Consider the following 27,500-nt stretch of genomic DNA (forward strand, 5'->3'; position numbering starts at 1 on the left):
GAGTAAGGCATCTCGCCTCTACTTTCATCGATAAATCTTTACATTGTAACTGTCTTCACAGTCGTGTCCCCTGCTGTAGTGACAGGATCATTTTTTTATGGAAAAGCATTATCCAATATCTTGCAAAAAACAAAGGGGGTCTCAAGTACGTTCACATGACATTAGCAGATTTTTTTAGTGAGGCATTAAAGTTCAAAGTAAATTTATTATCAAAGTACATATGTGTTATCTTATACACCCTTGAGATTCATTTTCTTGTGGGCATTCTCAATAAATCCAATAACTGTAATAGAATCAATGAAAGGCAACTAGTGTGCAAAAGACAATAAACTTTGCAAATGCAAAAGGAAAGAACACATAGTAATAATAATAACTAATAAATTAGAAGTACATATTGAGAACATGAGGTGAAAAGTCCATAAATTTATTATTGAAGTACACATATTATGGATTTATTGAGTGCGTCACCATTCTAAATAAATCCACAACAGAATAATAATCAATGAAAGACAGCACCAACTTGGGTGTTCAACCAGTGTGCGACAAAACAAAAAACTCTGCAAATACAAAAAGAAGGAAATAATAATAACTAAATAAGCAGCAAATTTTGAGAACATGACATGGAGAGTCTTTGAAAGTGAGTCCATAGGTTGCAGGAACATTTCAGTGATAGGGCAAGTGAAGTTAAACGAAGTTATCCCCTTTGATTTAAGAAGCTGGTGGTTGAGGGTGATAACTGTTATTGAACCTGGAATCCTGAGGCTCCTGTACCTTTTTCCTGATGGCAGCAGTGGGAAGACTGCAATGGCCGTAATTACCACACTAGTGTAACTTAATCCTGCATACTGAAGGATGTTAGATGCATTAAATATTAAACACTAGAATGCCTTTGGTATCTTGTAATCATTTATAACAAAGCAAAGGCGAATATAGCTATATTTCATTAGTCTGACATGCCTCATACCGTGGTGGAGCAAGATTTTCCAGTGAACCAGAAAAACAGGGACTATTCTATTACACTCCAGATGAGAGGTGGTCTCAAAGGGTAAATCTCTTGCTGCGGTATAGCAAGCACCTGGACTACACTGTTTACACTGGAACACTGAAACCAGTGTTTCTCATTAGTAACCCCAGGAATGTTGACAGTGGAAAATCAAATAAAAAGCTGCAGATTTTGGAATTCTGAAATAAAAACAGAAAATATATTTTTTAAAAAAACTACTCAGCAGGTCAGGCAGCATCAATGGACAGAAGAATAGTTAGGGGTTCAGGTCGAAGACCCTTCTTCAGAGTTGCCAGACCTCCAGAGGTTTTCCAGCAATTTATATTTTTATTTCCTGATAATGCCACTGGCAATAATGAAGATTGCGAAATTAGTAGAATGATTTTGTACAGCTTTAGCTCCCACTACCTATTAAATGCTCCCAATGGTGTGCACTACAAATAGCCTCTAACAACCAAGTCCAGCTCCTGGACTTCACGTGTGGCTTCACTACTGAGCCCAGTGGAACCATTTCTGCTGACAGGAGATGAAGCAAAGGCATCTTAAAACCAATCGCTTTGGGTAGTTGGGGCTTGTCAGCTGTGGTTGGTAGCTCATCTAGAAGAAGGAAAATTCTGATCTCAAACCTCTACTGCCTTGTAGTCATACCCACTGTGGTGAACTACATATACCTGTCTGGACACGCCCCACCTGCTGACTGCTCCTGTGGCTCCTCCCACAGACCGTGGTTCCTCCCACGGACCCCGGTATAAAGGCGATCGGAGACACAGCCCCGGCCTCAGTCCCCAGGATGTAGTGTGGTGGTCATTTGCTGCTTGTTCTTTCTTCCTGCCAATAAAAGCCTATATCTCGCCTCACGTCTCCGAGAGTTATTGGTGGTGCATCACCCACTCATGGGGAAGGCTTGCTCTCCATATCGTACTGCCCAGGCTTGCACATCTAGATGGCTAGGAAGCAACATCCATAGTCAACCCTGTCTGACAGAGGCCTCACTCACTCAACTCAAGGACATTTGTGCAAAGGAAAGTGGGACCTCATCAGCTCTCAAATCCCCCCACAGAGTGTAGCTGACCCCTTGTTGCAGGAGAGGTCCTGACACCCTATAGATTGGTGAGTTGAGTGTGTTGATGGAGTGACATTTTTTCTGATGATCAAAAACAGATGCAATCCCCCTTCTAGAGTTCAGATTTGCCGAGCTGTTCCAGAGAAAGTTATTACTAATATAAGCTTGCTGTTTCTGTGTTATTTCTACATTCAAAAATTTGTATATTTAGAAAGCAATCTTAAATATTCAGTAGGTTCTTGATCTAAATCATCAGAATGCTCTGTGCTAATGCTATTGTTGGCTGAGCACAGGATATGTATTTGCATTGTATTTCTTACCACATGGAGATGTGATGTCACTGAACAGCAGGTTTGGCATAGAAACCTACGCATGCTACTTCCTCTTTCTAATGCCACATTCAATTTCCTACACAGACTGGCAGAACATAAACTTTCCATAGAGCTACAAAAACATGAATTCAGGACCCAATGAGGCAGAAAAGTCTTTTGTTGAAACTTTCAGTGAGTCAAAATAAATGTTACATTTGGGACAATTCACGGGCTAATGTGAATTGTTCAAACACTTGAAGACAGATGAATCCAATTGATTTTTTTTTTGCAACCATTTATGTCTCAGGAACTGAATTATCTTTTTATAAGATTATGTTTGCTAAAATATTGCAAAATCATAGCTGCCTGTCCCTCATCTTTAATATTATTTAAATAAATTTCTCTGAGATTTATGCAACTTTGAACCACAGAGTACATACTAAACCTTCATAAATCAGCAGATAAACAGGCAGTGTATTCAGTCCAATTCAGGCATGGTTTTGAGAAGCAGATCACTCATGCCAAATCCTAGCAATTATCTTTCTTCAAGGCACTCCCTCACTGTGTTCTGACCTCTTCATGGGAGCAGATCACTGGGCAACAATAGATTCATTAAGCTGTCTTCTTAATCTTATCCTCCTGTCAAAAAAAGGCTGTGCTTTATAATGTCGGTGGCCCAGAAAATTAAGGAGAATTGACTGAGCAGGGAGGAAGAAATGGGGTATGTAAAGTTTTGAGTTCAGAAAACCTATTGATATAGACCTTCTGCAGCTACTGCTGAACTTAAACTTTTTGACGCCATTCCCCAAGCAGATTGAGAGGCTGGTTAGCCGGTGGGCAGAAGCATGCTGTATCAGGAAGGTAGAGGAGGGAGCAAGAGATGATCAGCATGGGGAAGGGAGCATGCTTTGGGAAGAGGAGAGAGTGATCGTCCTGTTCGGAGAAATTGGAAGAGTTGGGAACGGCATTTGGGCACTAAAATGAGGGAGGTGAATTGTTGGAAGTCAGGGAACAATTGTCAGAAAAGTGAAATGTTATTTAATTTGGAGGGCTACAACTCCGGAGAAGGCAATTCTGCCTTTTACTGATGTACAGGCAATGTTCTGGCCTACTCTCAACTGCTTTATGTCTCAGCCTAGGAAACTTGAATGATAATGGATCTAATGCTTTCCCAGTGTAGTCATTTTCCTCAGGTTGGTAACAAAAAAAGAGCTTCCCTAACTGGCTGATACATTGACAGAACAGATCAGATATCCATGAGAGAAGCTGGCTGGACTTCATTCCATTGATTTATAATCTATAATGTAAAATCATTTTTCTGTTATCACTGAACCTAGTTACTAAATCCAAATCTGAGAAAGCCTGCAGAGCATTGGAAACTAAGTGAAAATAGCCAGAAAATGTAGGACTCAATTACTGAACTGTCTGGAAAGTTTTGCCTCACATTATCAGTGCTGAGATCCTAATAGTTCTTGGATCCCATTTCAGTTAAGTTGGAAAAGGAAACTGTAAAATATATACATTTCTGGTTGTTGTTAATCATTACCCCTTGCTGTGCAGATTATGCAAAGCTCTGTCTATTAAGCAGATAAAACAACTCAAGGATTGTACATATTAGAGACAATTAAAGGCTCTTGCATCTTGAAAGCTTATGTCAAACTGGTTGCCAAATAAAACCTAGCCAGATGTAGGTTGCCAAAAGAAGAGGCAGTTGTGTAATTTGTTTTTTCAGTTTGAACATCTTTGGAGTATTTCCCCCCAAAATGTATTTTTATTCTAGAATATTTCCAGAATTAGAGAATGGTCCAGCACAGAAAGGGTGTATTCATTCCATATTCTTTGAAAGGTTGTCCAATTAGAACTACTCCCTGCTCTTTCCCCAGAGTCCTCCAAGTATTTTCCCCTTCAACTACTTATCCAGTTCCATTTTGAAGGTTATAGTAAATCCTGAACCATTTCAACGCACAGCTTAACTTTTATTTTTCCTCATGTCATCTCTTCTTCTTAGTCTGAGGCTCCCAATTCGCTTGTGCCTGGAAGCTGATCCCTGTCTCAATTATTTGTGATTTTGAACAACTCCTTCAAATCTCTCCTTAACATATTCTGTCGATCAGAAGCAATCTCCGTTTTCCAAGTCTATCCTCGAACCGTTGTCTTTCATCCTTAATGTTGTTCCCTTCAGTTTTATCTGTGATATCTTGACATCGTCCCTAAAGTAAGGTGCCCTGAAATAGCCACATATTCCAGCTAAATCCTAATTAGTCTTTTATAGAACTTATGCACTGTTTGTTTATGTTCATTACTGTTTAAAGGAGAAACACAGTTTGCCATTCTGACAGCTATATCAACTTCTGTCGTCACCTCTTTGCTCCTCCTTGGCCTCTAACAATTTGGAATTGGATATATTACTTACTTTTATTATCTTAGACCATAAGACTAAAAGATATGGAAGCAGAATTAGGCCTGTTTGACCCATCAAGTCTGCTCTGCCATTTCATCATGGCTGATCTGTTTCCCTCTCAGCCCCAATTCCCTGACTTTCCATATCTCTTTGATCCATGACTAATTAAGAATCTATCAACCTCTGCCTTAAAAAATACCTTGTTGCATGTTTTAATATTTGCCAGTGATGGTCTTGCTAGCATTTTGTATGTGTTAATTGACCACCCAAATCCAGAGTGTGTATTGATATCACTGGACATGGGACTGCATTTTTAAAGACTGGTATCTTCCTCTGATTGCTATACCTGAAGTGCTTCCATCTCCACTAAATTAGGCGATGTTCCACCTAGGATGCATTGGCTGGTATTCGTACGTGTTTCAGAGTGTAGATCAGCATTTCATGATTGCAAGAGATCAGATCAGACCATAAATCATAAGAGCAGAATTAGGCCATTCAGCCCATCAAGTCTGTTCCACCGTGTCATCACGGCTGATCCATTTTCCCTCTCAACCCCATTCTCTTGACGTCTCCCCGTAGCTTTTCACGCCCTGACTAATCAAGAACCTATCAATCTCCACCTTAAATACACCCAATGACCTCTCCTCCACAGCTGCCTGTGGCAATAAGTTCCACAGATTCATCACCTTTTGCTAATGAAATTCTCCCTCATCTCCGTTCTAAATAGTCAGTCCTCTATTCTGAGGCAGCACCCTCTGGATCTAGACTCCCCACTAAAGGAAACATTCACTCTATCTCGGCTTTTCAACTTTCAATAGGTTTTAATGAGATCCACCCTCTAATAGATTAGGCACTAGTACAGTAGAAATGAGTGAAATCCAATTGCCAGGAACCTATGTCCTCCTCCAGTTTAAAAATCAACTAATCATCTTCCTGTCTGATTTTTGTTCCTTAGATAATTGTATATCCATGATCTTTCAATCTGCTTAGTTCAATGTTGCCACCATTTTAGGTTCTTACTGAAAATTTCTCTGACAGGCTTTTCCTTGAGAAGTTAGACCCTGCTGAGGTGAGCTGGAGGCCCCCAGAATATTTCCTTTGAATTATAAACATAATAGGATGTTGTACATCTGTGAGCTTTGTCCTTTGTTGCTGCCTCTGCCATTCCTGGCTATTGAGGTTACACACTCCGCACTGTTTAAAGGTCTTGTAAGCAGCTGAGAAGGCTGGAAGCAATTAAAGGTAAATTTTCATTGTCGGTGCAGAGATTCATGAAGATTAGTAAAACTAAGTACAGCTGAGACTGCGTAATAATCCTGGCTTATTACTACAGGTTTTATTATAAACTCTGGTGACATTTAAAACTTTAACAATATTTGTATTTGTAGTTTCAAGTTAAATGTTTCTAATAACAAAAGACAAAGGAAAGTTTGTGAATACTACAATGTTATAACTGGGATGTACAAAGGACATGTTTTTCTTATCTTGTTATCTTTTTTTTAATTGAGATACAGTCCGGAATAGGCCCTTCCAGGCCTTCAAGCTGTGCTGCCCAATTTAATTCCAGCCTACTCACGGAACAATTTACAATGACTCACTCAATCTACCAACTGCTACGTCTTTAGACTGCTGTAGGATACTGGAGCACCGGGGGGAAATCCACGCGGTCACGGGGAGAACGTACAAACTCCTTCCGGGCTGTGGCGGGAGTTGAACCGGGTTGCTTGTACTGTAAAGCATTGCGCTAACCACTACAATACTGTCCCCAGTTTTGTTTTGCTGCAGATGTGCACTGACCTACAACGTGGATTTATAGCATTCTGTGGTTTTAAATCTTATTGGCAGGATTTATATATGATGAATTTATAAATAGCACGTGGATTAAATTGGACAGAATTGGATAGAAAGTATGGATTTATAATACAATAAGTAATTAAGCCAATGCCTGTCAATTAGTTGCTCTGTTTTACCTCAGGAGAGAGGAAAGCACATCAGGGTCATACTATTTCAACATTAGTGTATGCTGGCTTTCCGATACGAGTAGGAGATTTGCAAAGAGACTAAACTCACGAGACTGAGGGGCTCAATATGCAAATGCGGTAAGATTCTTGTTTAATGGATGGGAGAGTTCCGCCATTGTGGTGAACTAGCAGTTTGTAGGTCACTGGTACTGATATTGGTTTATTATCATCACTTGTATTTGATAGATTCTTGATTAGACAGGGCATGAAGGGATACGGGGAGAAGGCAGGAGATTGGGGCTGAGAGGGAAATGGATAGGCCGTGATGAAATGGCAGAGCAGACTCGATGGGCCAGATGACCTAATGCTACTCCTGTATGACTCCTGATGAAGGGTTTCGGCCCGAAACGTCGTTATTACCTCCTCCCATAGATGCCGTCTGGCCTGCTGAGTTCTGTCAGCATTTCGTGTTTTTCTACTCCTATATATTATGGTTTTATGGTCTTGCATAAGCCAGCCAGTGGTGTGGTGGCATCTGCACTGGACTTCAAGGCAAGTGGTCTCTGGTTTGAACCTGGCCGTCTCCTTGAGTGCTTTCCATCCGTGTTGGGTTGAGTATCGAGTTAACGACTCGGCCTCATAAACAGACAAAATGCTAAAGAAAGAGCAAAGTTCCCAGAAGGCATGGAGAGGAACAACAAAAATAGCCTTGTATGCAAAGATACAGCGAACGGCTTGTCTTGTATGCTGTTTATACAGATCAGATCATTACACAGTGCATTGAGCTAGAATAAGGGAAAAGCTAGCAAAAGAGTGCAGTACAGGTAAATGATAAAGTGCAAGATTAATGAGGTAGATTGTGAGGTCGGGGTTCCACTTTATTGTACAAGAGGTCAGTTCAAGAGACGGGTAACAGTGAGATAGTAGCTGGCTTTAGGCCTGGTGGTATGTGCTTTCAGGCTTTTGTATCTTCTGCCTGAGGAGAGGGGAGAAGAGAGAATGTCTAGAGTAGATGTGGTCTTTGACTATGTTGGCTGCTTTACTGAGACAAGAAATATAGACAAGAGTCCATAGAGGGGAGGCTGGTGCAGTACTGTAAGTATAATATATGAATATGCATTTACTAAACTTGACAAAGAATGTGAAGACAAACACTGCATTTGTATACTCAAGGCATGTTTCTGGGCATTCTCCTTGAAAATGTCCTCTCTTGCCCTCACAATGTCTGTAGGGCTGCCTAGTTCCTCAGCTTGTCCAGAACACCAAGTCATTCCCTTCTATCTCCTCCTCTGAGATATAGATGAAAGCATTTGACAAGTGGGGTGTGCACTCTCTCCTGTGTTGTAGCATTTCTTTGTCAACGTGTTGAAAGTTGAATTTGCCACCACTCGCTGTTCCACCGTTTCAGAGAAAAAGCTGCTGACAAGCTTAAGTTGAGTGAGCAACGTTGGCTGATCATTTATGAAAATGGAAATCTGTGCTGAGGAGTTAGTCAGCTTAACAGTTTGGATATGCTGGCTGAGTGATACGATCAGGTGACTTTCAAAACAAATATTTAGCAATATTTGAAAGTGTAGTTTCAAGCTAAGTGTTTCTGAATATCAAAAGGCAAAGAGAGGATAACAAATACTGCAAAATTATAACTGAAATCAGCCATGATTGAATGGTAGAACAGACTCAATGGGCTGAATGGCCTAATTCTGCCCCAATATCTTATGGTTTTATTGAAAATATGTAAAGGATACGTTTTTCACCCTATGAAGCAGATGTTTATCCCATGGACCTTTACCCTTAACCAAGGGTTCCATGGATCCTAGCTTGGGAATCCCTGCATTGCAATCCATCATCGGAGTGACTGTGGATTGTGCCATGGTGAAAATCATTAAAACTGACGCTATCCTTATGCCTAATTACATTTATTTTTGAACCAATTTTTCATCGTAAAGACATTTCTGATTTACAGATTGCAGCTGGTGCACTAGGCACTTCGGCTTTTTGCACCTTGTCACTAGACATCTCACCTTGTGTCTATCTCATTTCAGATGATGTAGAACTGCAGCCTGCCCAGATAGTAATGGAAGAGTCAGTAAACAATGTCAATGATTACGAGCATTAGCTGGGAGTAGTGAACTTTCTTTAGGAGTCTGAGTATCCAACTAAGACCATAAGATATAGGAACAGAATTATGCCACTTGGTGCATTGAGTCTGCTACGCCATTTCATCATGGCTGATCCATTTTTCCTCTCAGCTCCGATCTCCTGCCTTCTCCCCGTATCCCTTTATGCCCTGACCAGTCAAGAATCGATTAACCTCTGCCTTAAATATACATAAAGACTTGGCCTCCACAGTTGCCTGTGGCAGCTAATTCTACAGATTCACCATTCTCTAGCTAAAGAAAGTCCTCCTCATCTCATACCAATATATATAGCGCATGCAGACTTCAGCATCCTGTTCATTGGACACCTTGGTGGCACATTGCTGAGGCTGGTAATGGTTCTTTTTCATCACATTTCCAAGCTTCGACCTTGCACATAATAAAGTGCATTGTGAGTGCTGTGTTGTATGTCTTCGTTGAGTTACACAAATGGTTAAATTGCTTGAATCAGCTGGAATTCTTTGTGAATAGGCAAAGCTTTTTGGCTTATACCAGAAGACAACTCTGATTTGCGATGTGAGGATGACGGATTGTGGATATTAGTCTCTTGGATAAACAAAGTATCTTCTGTGCTGTTCTTGGGAATAGAACTTACATGGGTAAAGCTCAAACAGAAACCCACCTCTGTTTCCTGGAAGTCCTTCCAGGTGCCTATAAAGAGGTCTGCAAAGTGTCAATGACAACTTCCCAGGATTTCCTGAATGCTTAACGTGACAGAACTGCAGAATAGAAGACAGCAGACAAAGACCAAGGCTGAAATACCATTTGAGATACATAATGCTGCAGTCCTTTAAGATCTATAATACAGCACAATTTCCGGGTGCTGATTTATAGTGACTGGCATTTCTAAATTAACAGTCCCACATGGTGCTTGATCAGCCTTTAAAATAAACTGAACGTAAAGCAACATCTGGATTCAGCTGAGATCAAGTCCTACTTTTACGTTGATTCTTAGATGGGAGAGAGTGGAAAACCGACCTTATTTTCTTACAGCAATACTTAATTGGCAAATGTTTATTTATTTTCTTTAGGGATACAGCACGGAGGGGCCCTTCTGGCCCTATGAGCCACGTTGCCCCAGCAACCCTACAACCCCAATTAACCCTAACCTAATCACAGGGTAATCTACAATGACCAATTAACTCACCTAGTATGTCTTTGGATTGTGGGAGGAAACCAAAGGACCTGGGGAAAACCTATGCATTTGATGGGGAGGATATACAGAGACTCCTTACAGAATGGCACAGGAATTGAACTCCAAACTCCGGAACAGCCTGAGCTGCAATAGCCTTGTGTTAACCTTATGCTACAATGGTATTCTATTGTTGTCACTAATCTAATGGGGGACATGTTGGTCAACTGGGACATTGCATTCCCTTGTTTGTTACTACACATGCAGTTTGCCTTCTGCCTTTTTCTCTTGTCCCTGATTTCATTCAGGAGTCAGACAAAGCTAATCTTGATTGTCCTATGAAAAATCCTCACAGCTGTTGGCGTCATCTTTGCCTGCTCATAATGGCACAGAGGCAAGGGCTCAGTCTATATTGCCTGGGGGCCTAGTTACACTTGCAGCCCACTCAACTCCATTGGAAAATGAGAGCTCAGAGTTGTGGGGAGCCAACCCTTCACAACAGAGTATTGAGGCCACGGAGCACCAGTCCACCTCAGAACTTTTCACACACACAGGTGGCCAGGGATATGCCAATCTGCAGACAATAAGTTGTCAGCTATTCAAATAAGGCACTGCAGCCTTGCTGAGACATGTGTGATAAGAGCTTTATGATTGCATTAATCTGACAATTTTGATATTCGTCACAGTTGAACCAATTCTGTAATTTAGTTTAAAAATTATTTAAGCTGTTCATGGAGGCCATTTCACTTCAGTCATTGGATTGACCATTTTCTTGAAACAAACTTAATGTGTTTGTTGCGTCAAGTGATGCAAACCTGATTAATTGCTTATTTCATAAGATATCTGTGCTCCTTCTATCTATAAACTCTCCATTCCTATTCTACCTAGACTGGAACGGAAGATATCCTTCCATTCCAGTCCCATGGGTTCTGCAGTGGCTGAAGAGGCAACTGTGGAATTTGCAGCCTCTGACATAGGTGGGCAAAGGATCCTCAAAGGGGCAGGTAGCTGGGTAATTTAGGAAGCCCCCTCTACAGTGAGCTTCTGTGCAGTCCAGATGAAGGGACATGAAGTTTTCACTGTCACTCACATGCTTCTTCATTATGAGCTGGTAAAGTTCAGGGATACCTGTAAGTCAGTGAGGATGTAAGTTATTTCAAGTTTGCTTTGAGAACATTTTAAAATATTTTCCATCATCCTCATAATGATCTGTCTTGCTGGAACAGAGCTCAGTATAGAGCATCCATTTGGGAGCCTGGTGATTCTAGCCACTTTGCCTCTAAATGCATTTAGAGGCAGTTGTCATCTAGTCGACTGCATCTTGATAGGTCATCTTGATTCTTCAGTGAAAGTAATGCAAGTGGAAGTTGAAGCAATTTCCGTTGCTTCTGTAGATTATTTCCATTCTGCCAGGAGGCTTGTTGGATGTCATGTGATGCATTGCAATGAGAAAGACTGAGAAATTGATAAGTTTAAGGAATAGCTTCACATAACACCAAACTATGCTGTGATTAGGACTATTGTTTTACCCCTTCCTTTTCAATCCTGAAGTAGGGTCTTGGCCTGAAATGTCAATACTTAGTTCACTTTCATAGATGCTGCCTGACCTGCTGAGTTCCTCCAGAGTTTTGTGTGCGTTGCTTTGGATTTCCAGCATCTGCAGACTTCCTCGTGTTTACTGACTTGTTGGTAACGGACACAATTTGTACGCCATTATGAAGCAGATGTAAACCACAAATCAGTTTGTCAGTAAAATTTCTACATGGACCTGTATTAATTATGTTTTAAATTTAAACCAGAATGTAGAACAAATCTTTTATAGAAGTGTAGAGACAGCAAGTTAATCATTAACGTTGCCTTCCTATTTTATTTCATGCAGAGGGTCTCACTTTAGTTCAGAAGAAATGTGGGCTAGCCTGTGGTATGTGGCTTTTATATTGGTCTCAGGAAACAATATCTGGAGAAGAACAAATCATAACTGTTGCCTTGAAGTCTATAGACTGTGGATGCATAGGGTAGGAAAATATGTGGGCCCCTCTCATCAAAGTCATGTGAACTTTTCCCTTTTCTGTCATTCTCTGCTTTATCAAAATTATTTTAACTACTCCCTTGAACTTTCCTCTGCAGCCCCTCCTGAAAACTCAATGCAGATCTGAGATGGCGACAAGTGTCTGATTTTCATAGCCTGAGAATCTATGAGGTTCGGTTTCCCTGGTGGTCGGAGGAGTAGTCTGTCTGCAGCAGTCAATTTCACAGGCAGTCCGGAGGGAAGAGGCAGCTTTTCCTTCTTTGGTAGCTGCCTTACCAAGTGGCCTATGAAAGCTGTCACTGCAAATCCTTCAGGCAAAATCGTGTTTTAGCAGGCTTTGTATTCAGTTGCTGTTAATTATTTTTTTTAGAGGGGTGCTGCGTCCTCTTGCAATGTCTGAGGCCAGCTGATTATTTCAACTTATTTATTTTTTTTAAAATGGTTTAGTCTGTGACATTGACTGAAATGTTTTCTCCAAAAACTGTAAATGTAGTATTCCCTCACTCCATCTGAAACTCAGCAAAGGTTATATTTCAGGGCAAACACAAGAAGCAGAATGTATCTTGAAATAGATCCAACTGCAAACTTCAATAAAAGTACACAAGATGTAAGAAATTCATGATACACACCATTTAAACATCTGAATATATTTCAGTAATTAGCCCTATTATAGTAAGAATTCCCTTGGCAGCTTTACAATAACTCATAGAACAATGTCCTTATATTTTTTTGGAAGAGGATGAAACTTAATTTAGTGTATGACCCTTCACCCACTTAAATTTATCCTGACTGCAGTTTCATAGAAAGTAGCTGGAGAGACAGCTATAATGTCTCTGTGCCTTCATAAATTGTATCCAATCACCAGACACCCTGAGAGCTTAAAATGGTGAACAACTGACACATTATTTTAAGAAGTGAGTCACACAGCAGCTGATGGGAGATGCCAAATAACACCTGTCTGACCAACTGTTAACAGACTTGAACTCCAAGGCTGCGTAGTTTACCCCCTTTTGGAGTTAATCCACAAAATTGGTTGATTCGCCATTTTGATGCACTTGAATGGTTAATTTCATTTAGCTCCTCAAAACTATCTGCAAGATCAGACATCCTGATCGCCAGCATAGGTAGTGCTGATGCCTCACGGTTGCATCAGCTTGGGTTCCATTCTGACCTGGATGTGAAGTTTCTCCTGGATCTGCTGGTCTTTTCCCACATTCTAAAGTTGGTTGGTTAGTTAGTTACCTTAGATTATCCCTGGTGCAGGTGGGTGGAGGATCTAGGTGGAACTGATGGTCCTGTGAGAAGAGAACAAGCGATAGGAAATAACTGACAGAATGAAGTTGGTGGAATTGTTCCGTTCTGTGGCGTGAGAAAAATAGAAATATGATAAGTGGCCTTTTCGTGGGTAAAATTGGAAACAAAATTTAGGATTAGCAGTTGCAAAGATATAACTCTAAGTATCTCTGTAATTAACTGTTCCAGTTCACGAGAATGACTCTTTTGTTAGCAGAATTGGAAAATATCACTTACCACATTGCATCAGTTGAGTTCCTTCCAATTCTTCAGACCTCCAGAACAGAACAGTTTGGTGAGTCAAACCAGTAAAGTTCTCAGCTCAGTTCAGATTCTTCCTGCCTTTTTTATGCCAACTCCCCACCAGTCTTGTAAAAATATTCAGCCTCTGACTCTTTGTTCACATATATGAGTATTACAACCAGGGATTTTGGTCAATTTAACTGAGATTTTTTGTCTATGAATCACATGCTCCATTTTCCACAATAGAGCCTGAAAAAGCACTGAAAATTGTAAGGTATGAAGAACTAAAAATTCAAAAACTGAAATGTCAGCAGTCCAAAAGTATTTATCCCCATTTACTCAGTACTGAGTTGAACCACCTCTCGTAGCTATTACAGCCAGTAGTCTTTTTGGATAAATATCTCTCAGCTTTTCACAATATGATGGAGCCCATTTCTCCTTCCAAAATTACTCAAGCTGTGCCAGGGGACTGGTGGTGGACAGTAATCTTGAGGCCTTGCCAGAGATGTTCAATTGGGTTAAGGTCAGGATTCTGACTAGGCCACTCAAGGACATCAATTTTCTCCCCAGTTTAAGCATTGTTATCCAAAATCTCACTGTGTTCAGCAGCATTCATCTTCCCATCAATCTCAACCAGATTTCCAGTCCGTGCTGTTGAAAAGCATTCCCAGAGCATGATGCTACCTCTACCATACTTTACATAGGGATGGTGTTACCTGGCTGAAGCATAGTATTAGATTAATGCTTCACATACTGCTTAGTGTTGGAGACAAAAAGTTCCACTTTAGTCTCATCTGATCACAAGACCTTCTTCCACATCTTTACAATGTCTTCTAAATAACACTCTGCAAAGTCTTTATGGGCAAATACATGCTTATTTTTTTTTACTCAGGGCTTCTTCCTTGCCACTCTTGCTTAAAAACCCTTTTGTACAAAGCCTTGGATATTATGGAGCCATGAACTTCATCTCCAGTTATAGACACTGGCTTCTGCAACTCACTTAGAGTGACTGTTGCCATCACAGCAGTCTCTCTTTCAAGTGTGATTCTTCTCCAGTGATTAAGCTTAGAGAGATGGCCTGACATAGGCAGTGTTTCTGTAGTTTCATATTTTTTCCATTTTTACACAATCAACTGCACTGAGCTCCAAGGGATGTTCAATGCCTTTGAGATAGTTTTGTACCCTTCCCAGATTCGTACTTCTCTATTGCCATTTCCCTGACTTGCCTTGAGTGCTCTTTTGTTTTCATTTTGAGTTGTTCTGATGAAAATCAACCATACTATTGGACCTTACAGAGAGAGGGGTCATTTATTCTTGCAAATTCATTGAAGACAGGTAATCCTCCAATTTTCTACATCAACAAATTGGTGGGTTTCAGCCTCACAATTTTGGTTTTTAATTTTTAGTAAATTGTTGACAGGTTTCCTTTGAATTGACATGATGCACAATGTTTTGTAGAAAAGCTCAAAAATCCTACTTCAGTATATCTTAAATATATCTTAAAATCAGACAGTAAAATGTTGTGGGGGCTGAATACTTTATCGAGGCACTGTATAAGGGATCGACTGGACTAGTTGCAGGAATACAGATTTACAAATACGTGGAGTGGCTGTAGAAACTTGGCTTGCTCTCTTTGGAATAGTGAAGGATATGAGGTAATTTGATTAATGTGTTTAAAATTAAAAGGATACTGATAAGAGTAAATACAGAGTGACAACTTAAAATGGGTGAAGGATGAGACCAGTTGAGATCAATTTTTATTTATTGTCTAAAAAACTTTAAGTTCAGAAAGGAAAGACTTTATTTTAAGCAGTGATATATTACGATTTGGATCCATAGATTAACAGGTGGCAGATACAGTTTCAATTATAGTCCTTGGGGTGAACTAGGTACATACTTGATGGAGAAATGTAGGCAAAAATATGGGATAAGAGTGAGTAAGGATATGAACTGTAGAACTCTTTGACAGAGCCAACAGGTTTGATGGGCCAAGTGACCTCGTTCTATCTTGTACAATTCCATGAAGTTATGCAGATGCTGGAAATCCAGAGCAACGCAAATGCTGGAAGAACTCAGTGTGAAGTTTCTGGCTGAGTTCCTCCAACATTCACCATGATACGTTGTAGCTATCAATCTGATTAATTGTTCAATCATATTGAAAGTAGTAGATGTTTTCACTGACAACAAATTGAAGTAATAGTAAATTTGAAACTACAGCTATTTTAATATCCAATTGACATGGTTACAGTTTCTTCATAATAACTTCCAATACATGGCAAATTGGTGTTGGACCTTGACGTTTTTTCTCTTTGAAAGTCAAGAATGAGGCATAAAATGTTGCTTACGATCGTTTAATAAGTGTTACAGGAACAGAGAGACAAGGGGAAAGGAAAGGTAGTGGAGAGCAAAAGCAAAACCTATTGGCAGGAGGGAAGAACAAAGAAGAGGGAGAAAGAGTCAAAGTGGTGTGGTACTCTTATACCAGTTTGCTGACACCACACATTCCATTCCAATTCCAATTACTCAATAAGCTAGAGCATATTCAAGAAAGGCAAAACCCACCACTGAAACTAAAAAGTTTCAAGAAAAATACAAAATCATCTGCAACGACTAAAAACAGACTGAACAATTACACGTATATAGGTAATTATATAAAAATACAAACAGGTATAAGAAAGTTAAACTATAAGGAAAATTATAGTTATACAGTCCAGTCCGGTTTGGATGGGCACATCAATGATAGGACTATGTCCTGGGTGCAGGTCGATGGGACTAGGCAGATTAATGGTTTGGCACAGACTAGATGGGCCAAAGGGCCTGCTCTATGCTGTCGTGTTCTATGATTCTATGACCCTAATCCAACATTATCAAAATAATGTAACAGTAGTGAGTGGACTGTACATAAGCAATATTTTGTTGATTTTGGCATTGTGAAAGAGGAATCCTGAATCAATGGGCACTCCATGTGGCACTTTTTTCTGAAAAAGGTCATAAATTAATTTCCCAATGTGTTGTTACTGGTAAATTAAGTATGTCATATTTACTATCCACAATAATTCTCAACACTTTATCTTATTGAACAAAATATTTAAACTTTATGATACAGCAATGAAGACATAATCTCAATTCTACTTAAACTAATCCTCAGATAAATGTAGTGTCTTTCACTTGGATTGAATTCAGATGTTCTCTATTGGCATTGGGCCTGCTAGTAGAAAACCGTGTTTGAATTGTTGTTACTGGAGCATAGAATAGCAATAGCACTGAAGAGGGAGGGAAGAACTGTGCTTGGAATTCAGGGCCAGGAAACAGGAGTGGTGTCGGATCAAGGGATAAGCAGGAATGGTGGAGGTAGTGCAGGGACAGAAGACAATAGATGTGTTGGGACAAAGAGGTCAGTGTGAATTGGAACTGATATGTACACACAGTATGGATACAGGAACAAAGATCTGCAGTTAGAGAACCAAATAGCTCAGGGTCTTCCCAATTATCAAAGGATTTTATCCAAAGCACTAGAGCCAATCTCCATGGACTGGTACCTACTCAGACAATAAACAAAGCGGATCTCCCAAGTGTTCTGCTTTTGCAAAAGTGTACATGAATCCCCAGGCCGTCTCCACGTGAACTAAAATTATGGACGTGACATATCTTGTGAACTGTTGGCCCTCTCCATCTGTTAGCACCTCAGGGTCTCAGAAGGACAATCTAAGACTTTGTAGAACATACACAATCCTTGATTTTCATTGGATTATTTCAATGATTGAAATTGTACAGCCTACAAACCCTCGAACTATATGATCCAATTTCTATGCAAGGAAACTATGATGTTACTGCTCTTCCCATAAAATTTCACAGTGCGGAATCAGCCCTTCTGGCCTTTTGAACCATGTCCCCTAGCAACCCCTGACTAACCCAGTTAACCCTAACCTAATCAGGGGACAATTTACAATAACCAATTAACCTACGGGTACATCTTTGGACTGTGGGAGGAAACTGGAAGACCTGGAAAAATCCCACGTATTCTATAGGGCAGGGCCTACAGAGACTCCTTACAGAACGGTGCTGGAATTGAACTCTGAACTCTGAAGCACCCCTAGCTGTAATGGCATTGCACTGACCGCTACACTACCAAGGCGTCCTTAGAGCAGGTTCATCACAAAGTTGCTAATGATTATAATTATAACCACAAGAAAGGACATTTAAACTTCAACGTAAAATATTTAATGGCCTTTTCAGTTTTCAAGCAGTAACTGTATAGTATCTGCGTGGATCATCTCATCACTGACGTAGGTAACATCTGAACTCGGGCACGTCTGGAGCATCGTTACTTATGGATGGTACCATTCAATTCAGTTTACTTCTTGTCTGCAATGAAAGACCAGTCAGGTTTAAATCTGATCTATTCAAGCTCCCTACTTAACATAAAATCAGTTAAATGCTAAATAGAAATATAAACTGTTTATTGTTCTCCTTGAAGAGGGAATAAAAGTGAATGGTTTATGCCTATAACACAAAGCAGTTTAAGGCTATTTACAAATTTTAACAAAATTACTTCTGTGCTGCCAATTGAACATTAAGGGTATATGTTGAGTTCATGGTTTTGGAACTACTAACAGATGCAGAGTGTGACTCAGATCTTTTTATCTGTAAAGCACCATGTTTTTGTCCCAAGACATATTACAGTTTTCCATATGCAATTGATAGTTTAATTATATCTTTAAAAAAAGCTAATTAAAATCTGCAAATCTTGTGACCTTGGTGATAACTACATTTCTTTATGTTGAAATTCAGTCCATTGACGGACTTTTAGGAGATTGTTCTACTGAATTGCTTGTAAGCCACAGCCTGAAATGCCGATTTACAAAGGACTGTTGTTCTTTAGAATATATTTTCTTTAAAACTTTCAGGACAATATAGTAATGGAAGAAATTAAACACAAAGAAGTGATTCACAGGGATCATTCTAAAGTGATTATGCTTTAATCTTTATATATCTTTGTAGATCTTTAACATCTCAGCAAGATTTTTATGTTATATTGATATTTGCTTTTTTTTTGTTTTTTAATATAGTACAATGTCGCTGAAGAGACTTGCCATGTATTCAGGCTGTAGGAACTAACCAGCAGAGCAATTAATGTGTGACAATGTGTCAGGAAGTAACAGGGCACGCGTTTCCATTACAGAATGTTCCTGAGTCGGTGCAATGTGGCAGATGTTGTAGCAGTACACTGTGCACAAATCTGGGTGCTGGCCGTAATGATAGAAACTGTCTTGGAGACAATGCTGCCCTGTGTTTGTTGGTAGAAATCTCCTACTGAGTTGTCTGCACAGATACTACAGTTAGCCCATACATAAAGCCAGGCAAGGCAAGTTTCTTTCTCGGTTTTCTTAAAGGCACACAGCTACTATGCAGCCATTCCAGAACTGAAATGGCTTATCAACATGTCAGCTTGAAAGAAAAGTAGTGGATACATCTCAGTCCCTAATGGGTAAAGACCATAAAACCAAAAGAAATAAGAGAAGAATTAGGCCATTTGGCCCATCAAGCCAGCTCTGCCGTTTCTCCCATCGAGCTGTTCCAGCATTTCATCATGTCTGATCCATTTTCCCTCTCAGCCTCAGTCTCCTGTCTTCTCCCTGTATCTCTTCATGCCCTGACTAATCAAATATCTATCAACCTCTGCCTTAAATATACCCAATGACTTGGTCTCCACGGCTGCCAATGGCAATGAATTCCACAGGTTCACCATCCTCTTGCTAAAGGTGTTCCTCCTCATCTCCATTCTAATAGGACATCCGTCTAGTCTGAGGCTGTGTTCTCTGGTCTTAGACTCTCCCACCATAGGAAATATCCTCTCCACATCCACTCTTTTGAGGCCTTTCAACATTTGATAATAAGGTCATCCCTTATTCTTCTGAATTCCAGTGAGTAGAGGCCCAGAGTCAATAAACGCTCCTCATTTGACAATCCTTTCAATCCCGGAATCATTTTTGTTAGCCTCCTTTGAATCCTCTCCAGTGTCAGCACATCCTTTCTTAGAAAAGGGGGCACTCCAAGTTAGGCCTCACCATTACATCCTTGCTTTCATATTCTAGTCCCTCCCAACCAGATCTACATGAAATGCTATCACAGGAAAATAGCATCCATCGTCAGGGAACCCCACCACCCAGGACATGCTCACTTCTCGTTGCTGCCATCAGGAGGAAGGAGTCACACCACCTGGTTCAGGAACATTTAATACCCTTCAACTATCAGGCTCTTGAACCAAAGGGAATAACTTTACTCAACTTCACTTGCCTTGCCACTGAAATGTTCCCACAACCCATGGACTCTTCATCCAAGTTCTCAATATTTATCTCTTACTATCTTTCCTTTCGGTTAGTCCTGACGAAGGGTCTCGGCCCGAAACGTCGACATCGCTTCTCCCTATAGATGCTGCCTGGCCTGCTGTGTTCCACCAGCATTTTGTGTGTGTTGTTGTCTCAATATTTATTGTTTATTTATTTATTTATTCTTATTATTTTTTCAATGATTCTATTATGGTTATTATTCTATAGATTTATTGAGTATGCCCATAAGAATCTCAGGGTGGTATATGGTGGCATATACTTTGATAATATATTTACTTTGAACTTTGAATTAATATCAAGTTTTCCAATATCCATTAATTTATTTTTGCTGCTTCATTTAGATCTTTCTGGTTTTCAAATCTACAATCAGCGGCCACTTAATTGGGCATTTACTGTACCTAATAAATTGTATTTTCATGGTCTTCTGCTGCTGTATCCCATCCACTTCTAGGGCCGACATGTTGTCATTCAGGGATGCTATTCTGCACACCATTATTGTAACGTGTAGTTAATTGAGTCACTGTTGCTTCCCTGTCAGTTTGAACCAGTCTGGAGATTATCGTCTGACCTCTTTCATTAACAAGGTGCTCTCACCTCAGATTTTTGTTTTGTTTTTTGCACCATTCTCTGTAAACTCTAGAAACTGTTGTGTGTGAAAATCCCAGGACATCAGCGGTTTCTGAGATACTCAAACCACCCTGCCTGGCACCAACAATCATTCCACAGTCAAAGTCATTTAGATCACATTTCTTCCCCATACTGATGTTTGGTCTGAACAACAACTGAACCTCTTGACCCTGTCTGCATGCTTTGATGCATTGATTTGCTGCCACATGATTGGCTGATTAGATTGTTGCATTAACATGCAGGTGTACCTAATAAAATGGCCACTGAGTGCACTTTGATAAACTCTTCCTTTACAGTTTTGTTGTATTAATAAAATGTTTCACCACCAGAGACTGTCAGCAATGATATCTAAGCTTTGAATGGATTGGTTACTTTGTGTATCAGAAAGATGAACTAACCGTTGCCTGAATGTACAGCTTTCTTCTCTTCAGTTTCCTGACATACCTTTGCATGTATATTCTGGTATAGTTGGAGCCTCTGGCTTGGATCAATGTAATCATCATTACAGTCCCGTCAACTTTTATCCTGCACTCATCTGAGCACGTGCAGTATTACAGAGCACGGCTAATTCAGATGTAACATGAGGCAGTGAAAATAATTAGAAAGTGAAGACTGAATAGAATTATTTCATTGCTCATGAATGTTGGCCTTTATTTCAAAACTGATTCCATATTAATAACCAACTTTACCATTTCCATTGTACTTTCTTCTCAAAAGCCACTCACTAGACTGGATGAAGTAAATTAGTTCACAATTTTATTGAAGCAAGATGTTAAATACTATTTTCTGTAGTGAATTCCAGTCTAGGTGCAATTGGTTAAAGAGTGTTGCTTTGAACACAGCTTGCTCTCAACATATGTTTCGTTGCTTATCAATCACAGGAAAATGATCTATAAGTTGCATCTAACATAGAATCAAGATCAATAGAAGCATGTAACAACAGCAGCATTCTGAACCAAACGGAGTCCTTAGATCTAAATGTCCAGAACAGCCCAGAGAGGCCCAAAGCCTCGGTATTCAGTTCATCCTATTCGCAGAGCAAATCGTCACGAAATTCGCAGATGCGAAGCACAGTAGCCTCAGCGTCGGGAGAGAAGAGAATCCAGACTATCTAGACCGGTGTTTAAATTGTCCGAACAGCAGATCGTACCTCTCATTTGGACCTGGGCACTGCTGTGGCCTAGATTTAGCTGCTGGAAAAAGCCGTTCTTGACCTCTCCAAATCAGCTCAGTGTGCAGAACAATCCAACCTCGCCCAACTCTCAACACCCTGCCTTTCTGGTCTACCTGGGCCAGCGTTTAAATTGTCCAAACATTGAATCAACCTTGCATTACTGCATTGTTTACATTTTAGTGTTTCTTTATACTGTAGAGACAATTTTGTGGAATACATTAACATTGTTCTGCATTTCTGCCATTAGATTAAAGGATTCAAATTCATGAAGACAATGCAATTCAGTAGCATACAGATATCAAGATCACACACTCAGAATTCCAGAAAAACCTAATAAACAAGTATTATTCAATCAATCTTCATCATTATATACCAACACGAAGGGATCTATCCAAGGAGCAAAACATTGAAGAAGAAGCAGTTGTTTTGCAGGAATTCAAAGGAAAATAATTCTGAAACTTTACAAGACACAAGAAAATAAATGAAGATTGTATTGAGTCATAGGGTCATCCAACACAGTAACAGGTGCTTCAGCCCAAATAGTTTATGCTAGCCAAACGCCTATGTAGGATAGTCCTATTAGCCTGCATTTGGTCCATATCCTTCTAAAGCTTGCTGATTTGTGTATTGTCCAACTGTCTTTTAAAATATGTCATTGTACCAGCCTTGCACAATTTCTCAGGCAGCTCATTCCAAATACTGTATGTACCACTGTATGTGTAAAAATGTTGACCCTCAGCTCCCTATTAAATCATTTCCCTCTCACCTTAACCTCTTCTGTCTAGTTCTTGGTTACCCAACTGTAGGAAATAGACCAAGTACATTTACCTAATCTTTGTTCCTCATGGTTTTATATGCCTCTTATGAACCTATGACATCTGTGCCCAATATGGCTCATGAAGAGATTTTGTTGGAATTAGAATCAGAATCAGGTTTAATAACACTGGCATATGTCATGAAATTTGTTTGTTTTGTGGCAGCTGTACATTGCAAAACATAAAAACTAAATTACAGTAAGAAGTGTGTATAGATATGTATGTGCAAACGTATACTGTGTGTGTGTATGTGTAAGTAGTGGAGCAAGAGAGTCAAAATAATGAGGTAATGCTCATGGGTTGGTTCAAGGTCCATTCAGAAATTGGATGACAAAGGGGAAGAAGCTGTTCCTGACTCATTGAGTGTGCGCCTTCAGGCTTCTGTACCTCCTCCCTGATTTTAGCAATGAGAAGAGGGCATATCCTGGGAGATGGGGGCCCTTAATGATGGATGCTGCCTTTTTCAGGCATTGCTCCTTGAAGATGTCCTGGATGCTGTGGAGGCTATTGCGCATGCTGGAGCTGACAGAGTTTACAGCTTTCTCCAGCTTATTTCAATCCTGTGCAGTGCCCCCTCCCCATACCAGATAGTGATGCAGCCAGTTAGAATGCTGTCCATGGTGCATCTGTAGAAATTTGTGAGTGTCTTTGGTGACCTGCCAAATCTCCTCAAACTGCTAATGAAATATAGCCACTGCTGTGTCCCCTTTGTAACTGGACTTGGGACAGATCCTCCCAAATGTTGACACCCAGGAACTTGAAATTGCTCTCTCTTTCCACTTCTGATCCCTCTATGAGGACTGGTGTGTATCACCATGTCTTACGCTTCCTAAAGTCCACAATCAATTCTTTGGTCTTACAGATATTGAGTGCAAGGTTGTTGCTACAGCACTACTTAACTAGCTGATATAGCTCGCTCTTATACGTATTCTCATCACCATCTGAAATTCTGCTAACAATCATTGTGTCGATAGCAAATTTAGAAATGGCATTTGAGCTGTGCCTGGCCACACAGTCATGGATGTAGACAGAGTAGAGCAATGGGCTAAGCACACGTCCTTGAAGTGCACATGTATGCAGTGGTCTCCTTTGATTCTTTAAACCCCATCCATCACAAAAAGATAGATAGATAGATAGATAGATAGATACTTTATTCATCCCCATGGGGAAATTCAGCATTTTTTCCAATGTCCCGTACACTTGTTGTAGCAAAAACTCATTACATACAATACAATACTTAACTCAGTAATAATATGATATGCATCTAAATCACTAGCTCAAAAAGCATTAATAATAGCTTTAAAAAGTTCTTAAGTCCTGGCAGTTGAATTGTAAAGCCTAATGGCATTGGGGAGTATTGACCTCTTCATCCTGTCTGAGGAGCATTGCATCGACAGTAACCTGTCGCTGAAACTGCTTCTCTGTCTCTGGATGGTGCTATGTAGAGGATGTTCAGGGTTTTCCATAATTGACCGTAGCCTACTCAGCGCCCTTCGCTCAGCTACCGATGTTAAACTCTCCAGTACTTTGCCCACGACAGAGCCCGCCTTCCTTATCAGCTTATTAAGACGTGAGGCGTCCTTCTTCTTAATGCACCATAATAATTTTTACTGCCAAATGAAGCAGTGAATGATTTTTATACCGCCAGAGACAGTGAGATGGCTTCACAAGAAATGTCTCACAATAGCTTGGCATCAAATAGACAATTTTGCAAGAACATGTGATGTTGGATGATACGCTTTGAAATCCTCACAAATATCATAATTTGGATAGTAAATGCTGTATGTATTTTAGCACCTCCATAAATACTTTTCAGTTGGCTTTTTGAAAAGATTAATATCAATAATTTTTGAACAGATTTTCTAAATTGTTTCACTTATTTTAATTTGTCACTATTATACTTTTATTAATAGTAAAACAATAAATACACATAAATAAGCAATGGGATTCATGCTTTTTCCTTAAGAAAGGGTCCATAATTATTGTTACTAATTCATTAATCAATGATAATCAAAATTGCCACTTTAGAGGAGTTCTTAGAAGATTTTCACCAATTTAGGCACACACTCTCAAAAATGTTGCCACCCCTGTTCTATAAGATCACCTTTTAGTTTCCTACACTCCAAGGGACAATGCCTGAGCCTGCCTCATCTTTCCCTAAAACTCAGCCCATCAAGTTCCTCTCAACATCTTTTTCTGTACTCTTTCCAGTTCAATGTTTCCGATGGCAGGTAATCAAGCTGAACACCGTACTCCAATTGGGGCCTGAATAGTGCCTTGTACAATTCCATTGAATTGAATACATTGACTTTATTTCTTACATCCTTCAAATACATGTGGAGTAAAAATCTTCATGTTTCATCTTCATCCTCTCAATTTCTATACCCAGTGCCCTTACTGATGAAGACTAGAGTACCAAAAGGCTTCTTCACCATCCTGTCTACCTGTGAATCCACTTTCAAGGAACCATGTACCTCAACTCCAAGGTCCCTCTTTTCAAAATCACTTACCAAAGCACAACAGTCCACTCCTGTTCACCGTAAAAGTGAATCTTCATTCAACTTTGCAAAATGCAAACTATGCTGTTATCTGAATTTGATTGCGTTTGCCATTCCTCAGCACCCTTCCTAGTTTATTTTTAATAGATAAAAATAAAACAAAATGGTGAAAATTTGATTTAGAACATAGAACATAGAAATCTACGGCACATGTTAAGTTCAAAGTGAAGCAGCAACTGATTTAGTCCAAATATGTAAATATGTCAGGATCACAATTTCAAGAGTTTTTGAAGCAGCAATGAAATGCATTTATCTCCTGCAAGCTGTTAATCATTCTTACAAAGTAACTGGCCTGAAATCTGAACAAAAAAGAGGCTGACTCCATCAAAAGCTCCCTGTAATCAAGTCAATTAATATAGCTTCTTTCCCATTCATTTAAAGGTGTCCAGACATCAAAAGTAGATATTAGATTGTATTGTCGACGTCTCGGCCTGAAACGTCGACAGTGCTTCTCCTTATAGATGCTGCTTGGCCTGCTGCGTTCCACCAGCATTTTGTGTGTGTTGTTTGAATTTCCAGCATCTGCAGATTTCCTCGTGTTTGCTTATTAGATTGTATTTCAGGGGTTTTTTCTGTGTCAAGCATTTTGTGTCATTGAAGTTCACGTTTTATATTTCTTTAATATTTTCAAAATTCTGCAATTAGTACAAGACTTCGGGTTTAGAAAGAAAGGTGAATCAGAATGTCAGGAGTTGCAGAGCAAATCTTCAAATTCAGCTGCAGATGATTCTTCCTAACGTGCAAACAAGTTTTCACTGATAACTTCCAGTGAAAAAAAGTTACTGGGGAAAAGAGAGCAGCAAGCAGCAAACGCCAGACGCGTTAAGCATGATGGCTTTGTGCTTCTGATCTCTGCACTTCTGGTCTCTACAAACCACAGAGCTGGTATCTAGGTAATGCCCAAACAAATAAATCATCCACAAGTTACAGTTACGTTTGGAACAGAGGCTTGTTTATTTTTACACAAATAATTTGCACTCTAGTAATTGTTCTTTGTCAATGGTTGGATGGATGTATGATTCACAAATTCAAGGAAAATATCAAGAACATTCACTGAAAGTAACTAGAGTGTTTCACCAATCAAGAGAAGTAAAACAAAAGGACCAGAAGTTGCACTTATAAGAAATTTTAATGAAATTACTGCAACTTAAGTAGACTAAAGTTGTTAATGTCTAATTTCGTAAAAGGACTAGAAGCACAATCGTGATGACTTAATATTTATAATGAAAATAATTCTCTGCTTATTGCAAACTAATTTACTTCTGTTTATTGAGTTAATTCCAAATCATAGGAATCATCTGTAACACTATTTGAGAAGATGGGGGCTGAACAGTGGTACACCCTCACAACTCTTTAGGCCCATCTAATCCTGGGAACCAGCAATAATCTTTTTCTATTTGCAGAATTTGTTGTCTTCTGCACTCTGGTTGAAACCCCAGTTGGACGGCCTTTCATAGATTCTGTTAAGGTTATTATTTTATGGATTTATTCAGTATGCAAACAAGAAAAGGAATCTCAGCACTGTATACGGTGACATATACGTATTTTGATAATAAAATTTTCTTTGAACTTTAATGAGCAGGCAGTAAATAAATCCACATCAATCTAGCCCATGTTGGAATTTGTAGGTTGTGAGTGCTGTAGAAACAACCACGGCTTTTCTAGTTTGGCAATAAAAGAATGGCAATTGAGGCTGAATAGTACCGCCCTATTTTCCTGCAGTATGTGGCAAGATAATAGTGATAAATTAGCAAAATGTTTGGAAACAAGGAGAGTAGTAATAGTCGCAAAAGGTCTGTTGCAACCACTGACGTGTGTCAGAACTGAAGTGCAAGATCCGTGCTGGTCACAATCTATTCCTGTTACTGTGTACATACGCTTGCCAGATGCAATATTTCAAACGTTAAACGTTTGTTAAAAATGCAAGTCAATGCATTTCTCTTGTTCATCTACTGGTATTGGGCAAGTTGGAGATCAGCAAAGAGCTGCCAATCAACAGCAGAACAATTGACCTCAGGAAATGCCTAACGTAAATGAGCCTGTAATTGACCTCAGGGTTAAACACTTCTATAACAGAAATTAGGCATTATTTTCCACTTTATAATAAAAAGGATCTGTGCCACTTTGTTAAGTGATAAATAAGTTGTCTGTTCTATCCAGTAGATGAGAATTTTCTCATGATATATGGCTAAAGAGTTACAGAATTCTTCTATAATGGTCTTCTTGTTCGGGCAGCATGGTAGCTTAGCAATAAACGCGATGCTTTACAGCGGAAGCTGTAAGATCGGTTTTCAATTCCCACCACTGTCTGTAAGGAGATTGTACGTTCTTCCTGTGACCGCGTAGGTTTCTTCTGGGTGCTCCAGTTTCCGCCCACAGATGTA

The 27,500-nt window shown here is 39.7% G+C and overlaps 1 protein-coding gene across 5 annotated transcripts in view; it reads left to right on the top strand.

Moving 5' to 3' along the window:
- The window catches only part of LOC140715423 (disintegrin and metalloproteinase domain-containing protein 12-like), a 373,939-nt gene that overhangs the window by 164,301 nt on the left and 182,138 nt on the right, over nt 1-27,500 (top strand). Inside the window, exon 1 of one of the 5 annotated variants that reach the window (XM_073027592.1) lies at nt 3,079-3,098. The exons of the other annotated variants lie outside the window; for them this stretch is intronic. Coding sequence (XP_072883693.1) covers nt 3,094-3,098 — 5 coding nt within the window. The 5' untranslated portion in view covers nt 3,079-3,093. Of the gene's footprint in view, nt 1-3,078; nt 3,099-27,500 lie in introns of those variants that run through there. 5 annotated transcript variants of the gene reach the window in all.

Source organism: Hemitrygon akajei, chromosome 23 (assembly GCF_048418815.1).
Source record: "Hemitrygon akajei chromosome 23, sHemAka1.3, whole genome shotgun sequence".
NCBI lineage: Eukaryota > Metazoa > Chordata > Chondrichthyes > Myliobatiformes > Dasyatidae > Hemitrygon > Hemitrygon akajei.